Source organism: Acomys russatus, chromosome 16 (assembly GCF_903995435.1).
Source record: "Acomys russatus chromosome 16, mAcoRus1.1, whole genome shotgun sequence".
Classification (NCBI taxonomy): domain Eukaryota; kingdom Metazoa; phylum Chordata; class Mammalia; order Rodentia; family Muridae; genus Acomys; species Acomys russatus.
The window spans coordinates 42,399,183-42,408,589 of record NC_067152.1 but is presented as its reverse complement, the minus strand read 5'-3'; the positions used below and the strand labels follow the sequence as shown (position 1 = coordinate 42,408,589).

The 9,407-nt window shown below is 57.0% G+C and overlaps 1 protein-coding gene across 1 annotated transcript; it reads left to right on the top strand.

Moving 5' to 3' along the window:
• Cygb (cytoglobin) lies at positions 1-8,747 on the top strand. The gene is made up of 4 exons (XM_051159103.1): positions 1-289; positions 5,406-5,637; positions 5,961-6,124; positions 8,427-8,747. Exons 1-4 carry the CDS (start codon positions 147-149, stop codon positions 8,458-8,460), a joined length of 573 nt encoding a protein of 190 aa, XP_051015060.1. The 5' UTR covers positions 1-146; the 3' UTR covers positions 8,461-8,747.
• Positions 8,748-9,407: the final 660 nt, after the last annotated feature.

Sequence of the window (9,407 nt, the reverse complement as noted above, 5' to 3'; positions counted from 1 at the left end):
ACACACACACACAGGGCGCGCACAGACACACACGCTCCCTCCCTCGGGCTCTCTACTCCGCGCCTGCCCGCCTCGCACGCACCGGCCTCGACTCCCCGCGCCCGCCGCCGCCGCCGAGCGAAACCACGCTGGGCTCGGAGCTGCTCATGGAGAAAGTGCCGGGCGACATGGAGATAGAGCGCAGGGAGAGGAACGAGGAGCTGTCCGAGGCGGAGAGGAAGGCGGTGCAGGCTACGTGGGCCCGGCTGTATGCCAACTGCGAGGACGTGGGGGTGGCCATCCTGGTGAGGTAGGTGTCGCTCCCGGCTTGGCGGGGCCCAGGACGGGGAGAGTGACAGCGGCTGCTGGTAGAGGCGGGCTCGGCCCGCTGCGAGCTCCGGCGCCACCTCCCCAGTGATTGCGGACGGGTCGTGGTGCTTTGGGGTGATGGAAACCTTAGGTGATTCCTTCCTGTCTCCGGGAGTAGGGCTCACCAGGAACTAGACGCAGGCAGGCGGGCACTTGGTCTCTCTGGCCTCAGAACAAACCCATCCTAACCCTTCTTTCCCAGCGATCCAACTAAGCTGTATGCTCGGGGCATCTGACCAGCCCTCAAAGGGAATGGTAGGGGCTTCTCGATTTAGAGACAGGCAGAGAAACTGAGGTTCAGACAGCAAGGGGCTTAAAGAAGAAACACAACGTCCTGTCCAGCTGGGCTCTTTGGAAGAACACAGCCGAGGGGGCAGAAACCAAGAGGCCCAGCTGCCCAAGCTGCCCCTCTCTGCCTCAAAAGTGAAGCCAGCGCCAGCTGCGGGGTGAGACAGGTGAGTGAAGCCAGCAGGTTCCCAGGATAAGTTTCTATATTTTTTGAGGGGAGGGGGCGGCTTTCAGGAGACAGGGCCCCACTCTGGACCCTCCAGTCAGGTAAGAAGTACCAAGTCTGGCCCCGGTATCTCTGAGGACCCCCTACCCTAAGTGACGCTGTTTTTATTTACACACCTGCAGAAGGATAAAGTCCCCAAGCTCCACAAGGTAGAGACTAGCTACAAATCAAATCTAGACTCTTCCTACATATACTGGACCCGGGAGTACAGGCAGAACCCACCAGACTCACCCTCAGGCCCTGTTCTTGGAAGAGGGGGTGGGGGGAGGTGGCTGTCAAATCTAGGACAGAGCAGGGCATCCTCGTGAAACCTGTGGCGTAGGACAGCTGGGATGCACATCTGCTTTCCAGTCCCTAACCCCTTCTCTGGCTTCTCTTCTCCCCTTCCCTCTGCCTCTGCCTCCTGCACGCCTGGTACCTACCCAGCTTCCCGCTGACATGCCTGGATTCCAACTCAGAAATAAATTCTGAAGGGAGAGAGCAGACAGCAGTTTGGAGGACTTGGGGGTGGGGGTTCCTGAGGAAGCGGAAAGGGGCAGCTAGCTCAGAGTTCTCCTGCCCAGCAGCCCTGCCCTGGGTGGCGCGGGAACCCAGGAGGACCACTAGGATGCTGAGGCTCCAGACACTTGGAGACACAGATTGGCAATGTGAGCACCCACACACAAGCACACAGTGGGGAACGGGAGCCGCAGATGTGCCAGCCTGCATCGTCGGGGAGCCTGCTCTCAGTCCTGTGCCTTCCGCCCCAGGCCCACGGTGCCCACGTGGAAACATGGCAAGGCCGGTAGGACCTGGGGGTGTTCTGTGCAGGCCTTGCTATTTGTCAGCTGGTTGCTAAGCCCGGGATTGGGGGTGGGGTGGGTGAGAGGGACAGAGGAAGGACTGGGTCTGAGAGTAGGACTCACTCTGTATCCCATGGGCCCTTTCTTCTTCCGTACACCCCCCCTTGATACCCCAGGGATCAGGGCTGGCTGGCTAGTTACTGATAGACTCAGTGCTTCAAGGCCACAGAGACCCCAGAAGACCCGAGATGGCAATCAGATATGCCTTGCGGAGCTGCCCAACACCGCACTTCACCTAACTCCAGTGAGCCAAGGGGCCATCAGCCACTCCCTGTGGCTCCGCTCTCCTGGCCCATGGAAAGGGGCAAGACCAAGACCCTCAGCTTCTTCTAGCTTCCCGGGACCCACCATAGACCCTGGTCACAAGCTCATGTTGACAGGCCCAATATGCTCTGACCACCCCTCCTCCCTCCCTGTCCCCACCACCCACTCTGCCTGCAAGGTAGGGGTCCTGGCAGCAGGTCCTGGCAGATACAGTGTAGTGGAGGAGGAGCGAGCTGAGCTAGTTGCCTTAGGGTTTGAGGCAGACCCCAAACTTCCACTCGCGTCAGGGAGAAGCCTGAGAAGCGAGCACCACCCTCTCGCCTGGTTGTAACGCTGACACATTCCCCCTCACACGCAGACAGGCCTATTTCAGGCTCTTGGAAGCCCAGATGCCTTTGGGAGCTGAGAAACTCCCCAAGACTGGCTGCTGAGGCTTCTCCCTGGCACCTCAAGCCGGCCAAGAAGGGGTGGAAGGAAACACAGGTTGGGGGAGAAGCCAGGATGACAGCAGAGCTCCTGCTCCTAGGAAGGTCCTCCCTTAGGACCACACACGGTGCTGCTGTGTGGAGGCTGGAGAATCACCTGTGCTCATCCTTGGGGACCAGCCAGCTCCTGATCCACAGGACAGGGAGCAAAGCAACGCTTGGATAGTACATGCTCAGTGATTGTTTCCTGGGATGCCCTCCTTGGGGAAGGACAATAGCTTCTAGGCTGTGGCAACTAGATGCTGTAAGAGACGCCTTGCAATGGTAATATAACAGGCTAAACAACCCCCCCCCAAAAAAAACCAAAACCAACAACAACAAGCCCACATCGTTTTTATTGCCTGAGATGCTTATTGTTTTGTGTAGGGTTGGGGCACCTTTGCGTGTCACAGCATTCATGTGGAAGGCAGGGGGCAACATTCTGGAGTCGTTTCTCTCCCTCCCCCTTGCTGAGGAAGTCTCTTCTTTCTGCCACTGTGCTGTCTCCTGGGGATCCCGTCTCACTGACTAGAAGTGATGGGGTTCCCTGTGTGCCGTGGCATCATGTCTTTTGGTTTGTATACATTCTGGGGCTCACACTCGGCTGCCAGCCTTGCACTCCTAGTGGTTTTACCCACGGGCTTGTCTCCCCCACCCCGAGGCGTCTTTCCTCGTTTGTCCCTCATTATAAAGCTTCCAGACAAGCTCCAAGGCTTCTCAGGCTCATTGTCACATTGGTCCACACCCACACACGCACCTCTGGAGACACCAGAGGCAAAGCTTCCCTCAAGCTTTCACAGACAGGAGGAAGAGAAGTATAAAGTGTCAAGGTCACACTTCGCATCCTTCTCCACCTGGACGGGGCCACTGTCAGAACCATCCTGCCTAAAGCGACTGTGGCCCGAGAAGGGCTGGCCAGCTGGATGTTCTGGGTCTATCTCCCTCACGTCAGACTCTCAGGCCTGAGCCACAAACTGTGAGCTGCCTCTCATGCCTCAGGGGGTGATGACACCCAACGACACAGGTCAGGACACTTTACACACTTCTTTAAGACTCATTAAATGAGCCGGGCGGTGGTGGCACACGCCTTTATTCCCAGCACTCAGGAGGCAGAGGCAGGCCGATTGCTGTGAGATTGAGGTCAGCCTGGCCTACAAAGTGAATGTGGGACAGCCAGGGCAAACACAGAGAAACCCTGTCTCAAAAAACCAAAAACAACAACAAAAAAGAATCATTAAATGAAACAGTTTCTCACTGACTCCCAACTTTGGGGGTGTAGGGTAGGCTGGGGTGATAGGTCAGAGCATTTGTGAGACCCTGTCTCCATTTATGGTTTGGGGGCTAGTCCATAAGACTAAACGGGTAGCAGAGAAAACCACCCAGCAGCATACAAGAGGCAGAGGCAAGTGGATCACTGTGAGTTCAAGGCCAGCCTGGTCTACAAAGTGAGTCCAGGATAGAACCAAGTCTATCACGAAGAGAAACCCTGTCTCGAAAAACCAAACAAATCACCCAGTGGCATTGATGGCCATGGAGGGACCAGCCACCCTGGGTGGCCAGACCTGGCCTGGTCTGATGTGGGAATGTATCGGCCCTCCCATCTCATGCAAAGGAAGGCTGGCTGACCTAAGTGCAGCTGTTGGGCTGGGACAGAGGATTTTGGGCAGACGCCATGTAGACATGGCACTGGAGAAATGGGTGGGGGACAGTTCATAAGAAGTCTGGAGCAGGCGACTTGGGTGTAAAACTAGGGAGCCAATGAATGTTTTTGAGTATGAGACTGATGTAATGAAAGACGGATCGGGGGAAATAAACCTAGATCCACTGGGGAAGGGAAAGGCCACTGCTAGGAAAACCCAAATTCTGCTTCATGGTATTTTTTAGGGTGGGGTGGGGTGGGGTAGGGGTGGTGTGGTGGTGCATGCCTTTAACCTCATCATTTGAGAGGCAGAGGCAGGGGATGATCTCACAGATACATAATTACAAACCGTGCCACAAAGGTAAAAATCAGTTGTTTAAATTAGATCAACCAGTCAGTATTTGCTGAGGGTCATCAAGGAGCAGGGAGAGAAGTGTTTCTCTTGTTTATCTCGTCACTGGTTGCTGAACAGAGATAGGCCACCCGGCCTTGCTCTGTCCACCTTCCTCTAAGAACGCTGCGTCGACTGAGCCCCGTGGGTTGCGGACACTGCACTGGTGCATGCAGTTTCTCTTTATACGCACAGCTCCCATGGGGTAGAAATGCCCATGCCCTTATTTTATAGATAAGGAATCTGAAGCTTAGAGAAGATGTATAGTAGATGCTCACCTAGGAAACGCCGGGCCCTGGATTCAAACCCCCGCACTGAGAGAAAGGCTAAATAAGAAGCAATGTTTGGGGGAAGGGCCGGCATGGTGCATACCTGTAACCCCAGCACGCAGGAGGCGGCAACAGTAGGAATATTGCAGGTTTCTAAGCCAGCCTGGTCTACACAGAAATCCAGGCCAGCCGGGGGGGACTTGGCAAGATCTTGTCTCAAAGAAGAATAGGAAGAGGAGCAGGGCACAGTGGCACATACTTGGGAGGCAGAGGCAGGATTGCTTGAGCTCAGGAGTTCAGGGCTATCCTGGGCAACGTAATGAGTCTTTAATTAAAAACTAAAACAACTGTCCCATGATTCTAGAAAGCTCTCTCCCTCAGTGGCCAGAGCAGGCCTCAGTGGGGTGCAGGCTCAGAAAGCACACAAGAAGCAAGGCAGACAGTGGCCTGGCACAAGAGGCTGCCAGCCGGAACAGGCCCAGCAGTTGGTCCCGGCAGGACCTGGCCAGAGGGAGAGCCTGTGACTGATGGACAGTCGCTCTGTATGAGAGTGAAAACTGTCACTGGTGTGGGAGCATGACCGCTTCTCCAACCCTGCTTCCATCCTGGCCACTCTAAGGGGACCTGGAGGCAACCCCCCTGCTTCAGTGCGCACTCCCCTTTCCTCCTACCAGGTTCTTTGTAAACTTCCCGTCGGCCAAGCAGTACTTCAGCCAGTTTAGACATATGGAGGACCCCTTGGAGATGGAGAGGAGTCCCCAGCTGCGGAAGCATGCCTGCCGGGTCATGGGGGCCCTCAACACTGTCGTGGAGAACTTGCACGACCCAGACAAGGTGTCCTCTGTACTCGCCCTGGTTGGCAAGGCCCACGCCCTCAAGCACAAGGTGGAGCCTGTCTACTTCAAGGTATGTCCTGTTTGTTCTCGTCCAGAGCCTGCGGGCCACTGAGCCATAGCTCCCTAACAGCCTGTGGCTCCCGGAGGGCAGAGGTGGCACCATGCTGCCAGCCAGTTGCCCTGGAGAGGCCGTGGCAGGAAGGGCAGCACAGCAGGAGGAGAGAAAGGTGGGAGTAATACAGTCCTCGTCTTGAGAGCTTGGTCTCCAGTAACCCACCCGGCCATTAGTTTGTGTCCATCACACAGGCCAGTGCGGGCTAGCAGGGACCCTGGGGACTGTGGGAGGCAGGGTGTCCAGGCGTTTACTCCTCCTTCCCTCATTTGCCCCCCCAGATTCTCTCTGGGGTCATTCTGGAGGTGATCGCCGAGGAGTTTGCCAATGACTTCCCTCCTGAGACGCAGAGAGCCTGGGCCAAGCTGCGTGGCCTCATCTACAGCCATGTGACCGCTGCCTACAAGGAAGTAGGCTGGGTACAGCAGGTTCCCAACACCACCACGTGAGGAGGGGGTGAGGGTGGGCTGGGCAGCTGTGTCCTGCTGTGTCCTCTCTTGCCCCCTGGATTCCCATCTCTCCTGGGACCAGGGACTGACTGCTGTGCTAGGAACTCTTCAGGCATGCGGACACCCGAGTCAGACACACTTAAGAACAGGCACACACGAAGGGCCTGTGAGACAGTGCCCTCCTCACTTGAGACCGGCTGCTGTCCTGCCCCTGCCCTTGGATGCACAGAGCTGTGGACTCCAAGTAGATTTGTCTAAGGCGCTGCTTCTTGTCCGGAGCAGAGGGGTGCTCCCAGCAGGCGGTGGCTCCTCAGGCTCAGAGCAGCATGGGCCAGCTCCACCCTTCCTCCCTGGTGTCAATATTGGTCCTCATCTCACAGTGACCAGCGAGTGCATCCATTCACCCCCTGTCCTCACAGAGCCGGAGCCAGGAGAGTCACGAGGACACATACACATGCCCAGGCCCGCAAGGGACCTACATGGATGTCACTCACACAGACAAAACTAGGGGATGTTTACTTCCAGCCCGACCAGAAGACAGCTCCCACTTGTAGGCTCCAGCAGGGTGGCCGGACTCAGTGATTCCTGATGAGGGCTGGGAGCACCAGCAAGGGCCGGGCCTCCGGACGTGGCAGCTGGGAACACTCAGACCGTCTCCACCCCCCCCAGACCCCCAGAGGCAGCTAACTCTGGGAGCTGAATGGAAGGGCAGAGGCAGGGCTGATGTAGGAAGGAGAGGAGCGGAGGCGGGAACAGGAACCAGGGGTCAGCCAGCGGCTTGGGACACGTGTTGTAGAGAGACATTCCCGACAGTTTCCCATGGAAAAGGCAACTTCTAGGCAGGCTCTTCCGAGGCCTCCTGCCACCTCCTGTTTACAGGGCCCCCCCCCCCAGCGCTGCAGAGGAGGTCCCTAAGGGCAGGGAGAGGCCAGGCCCAAGCCTGATGCCCCTTCCTGGGACTGACCAACCAGTCAAGTTGTGCCCCCACCCCACCCCCACCATCAGCAACTCCCCAGGAGAACAGAGCAGAGTTCTCAGAAATTGCTAGCTGCAGCCAGGTCAGCTCCAGATGTGTACAGCTGGGCCTCACCTGCCCCAGACCCTGGAGTTTTACCTGCCAGGAGAGGATATTGGCTTGCCTGGGAAACTGGGGTTACCTCCAACTACCATGGAAGGACTAGGGAGGAAACTGGGAGGGGCTCACCCTCCCCACCCCCCAAGTCTCCTCCCCAGGCAGGCTCCACAGCCTAAGATGAGTTTGTTTACAGCCACGATGCAAGACTTCCTGCTTTTGGAGAAAAGAGCTTTTTACAGGGCCTAAGGGGACTGAGGGAAGAGCTGGCCAGCTAGGCCAAGTGAATCAGAAACACATGGCTGGAATCCTCCCGCTCCTGCCCAAGCTGGACCCCAAGGACTTAGTGCTAGCCAAACCCCAAACATTATCAGTCTCCCTTTGGTCCTAGTGGACTAAACAGGGTTGGGTGATGAAGCGCCAGAGCCCCCCTCCGCCCCCACACTACCCCCTGGGGGCGGGGTGGGGGGGCCTAGCCACCTCTCCCTGAGCCTGAGCACCCACACTGGGCTTCCTAGCTGCCACCTTGTGGCATTGGCTCCTCATTCCTTGACAACCTCTATTGCCATCTCTAGTGTCCTGGGGGCTCCTTCGTGGGCCAGGGCCTGCAGGACCTAACCTCCTGCCAGGATTCCCGCCCCCACACCTTGCCTCACAGGGTGGGGTAGAGAGCCTCTCAGGGCCAACTTCTAGAAGGGTCCTGTCCAACTTCTGTTATCAGGGAAACATGGTGAAGCAGACAGCACTGTTTACTGAACTGTCTCTGCTTCAGGGTGTGTGACTCTGTGTGGGTGGAGGAGCGCTGGGGCAGGGGGATGTGGCAGCCAGTGAGCTAAAAGGAGTTTCACGGATGGAGACACTACTGTCTGGAAGCCAGGGAGATAGGGAGCGCTCGCTGCTATGCCAGGCCCCAGGCCGGGCAGCAGTCTTAGTTCCAAATGAATAGAATCAAGTTCACGTCTCTCTTGCGTCTTAAGAGCATGTAAATCACTTCTGTTCTCAGTGGGCAAGGCCAATCAGAAGCTGGCTGCGTTTTAGAGGCACAGATCCAGGCCCCTCTAGGGCTACCCGCCCAGCTCGCTTGAAGTAGCACAGTACAGTCAGAGGGACATTGCGCAGAAAGCACCCCATCTCACGAACCCCAGTGCCCTCTCCCAGCACACCAGGTGTCCCATCCACCTTCCCCCACTGACCTCTGTTACTTTCATCTCCTGTCTCCTCCACAGCCCACCGACCACACTGCCCTCTTCAGGGCCATAGGACCCCTCCCAGCTCCCCCCTCCCTGGCAGCACTTTGGGCAGAAGGCTGAGTTCTCGAAGACACACCTTGATCTTCCGTTTCTGGGTGCCAAGGAAGCTGAAGGGATCCCGGACTCTCGACTTCCCGGAAGGAGGCCTTCGCCATGGCTGCGGTTCCCCCAGGCTGCTGGGAGGCGGGGCTGGCTACCTGGATGCTGAACTTAGCGGTGGAGGGGGAGGCCCTTCTGCCTCGCAGCAGAGGGCAGCTCTTCTTAGCTTTTTCTACTTACTGTCAGAGAGAGAGAGAGAGAGAGAGAGAGAGAGAGAGAGAGAGAGAGAGAGGCCTGGCAAGGGCAAGCCTAACAGCCGCTTTGGAAAGGACCTAGCCCGCTTCATTCTGCCTACCAGCATGCAGGTCCTCCTTACCCTCTCTCGAATATCACGCACACATGTCTACCATATACACAGATATATTCTATATACGATCTATATATAAATATATATATACACACACACGTACATATCTATCGCGTGTACCTGCAGGCCCAGAAGCCTCGGTCTTGCCCAGCTGTGGGAGGCCATGAAGAGTCCCGGCCAGGCTTCTGCGAACCTCTAAGGGAGCAGAGAGAAACCTCACAACAGCCCAAGAGGATGGGGCTAGGTGGGAGGGTTGGAGTGACCCAGCTCAGTGCTCTGCATTCATACCCCACCCTAGCCGCCCCCCCCCAAAAAAAGAGAAAATCTGGCTTGCCAGGTGTAGTGGGAGGCAAAGGAAGGAGAATCGTTTGCAAGTCTGAGGTCAGGTGACCTACCCCTGGTCTCCATGGTGGTGGGTTTCAGGTTAGCCAGGGTTACACAGGGGGAACCCCGGCTCAGATGGAACATGAAGGTCTGGCTCCCCTCCCCTCCCCCAGGGTTTGTGGGGCTTGCCCTAGGAAGTGCAAGGACCAGGGTACAGCAAGAGTTCA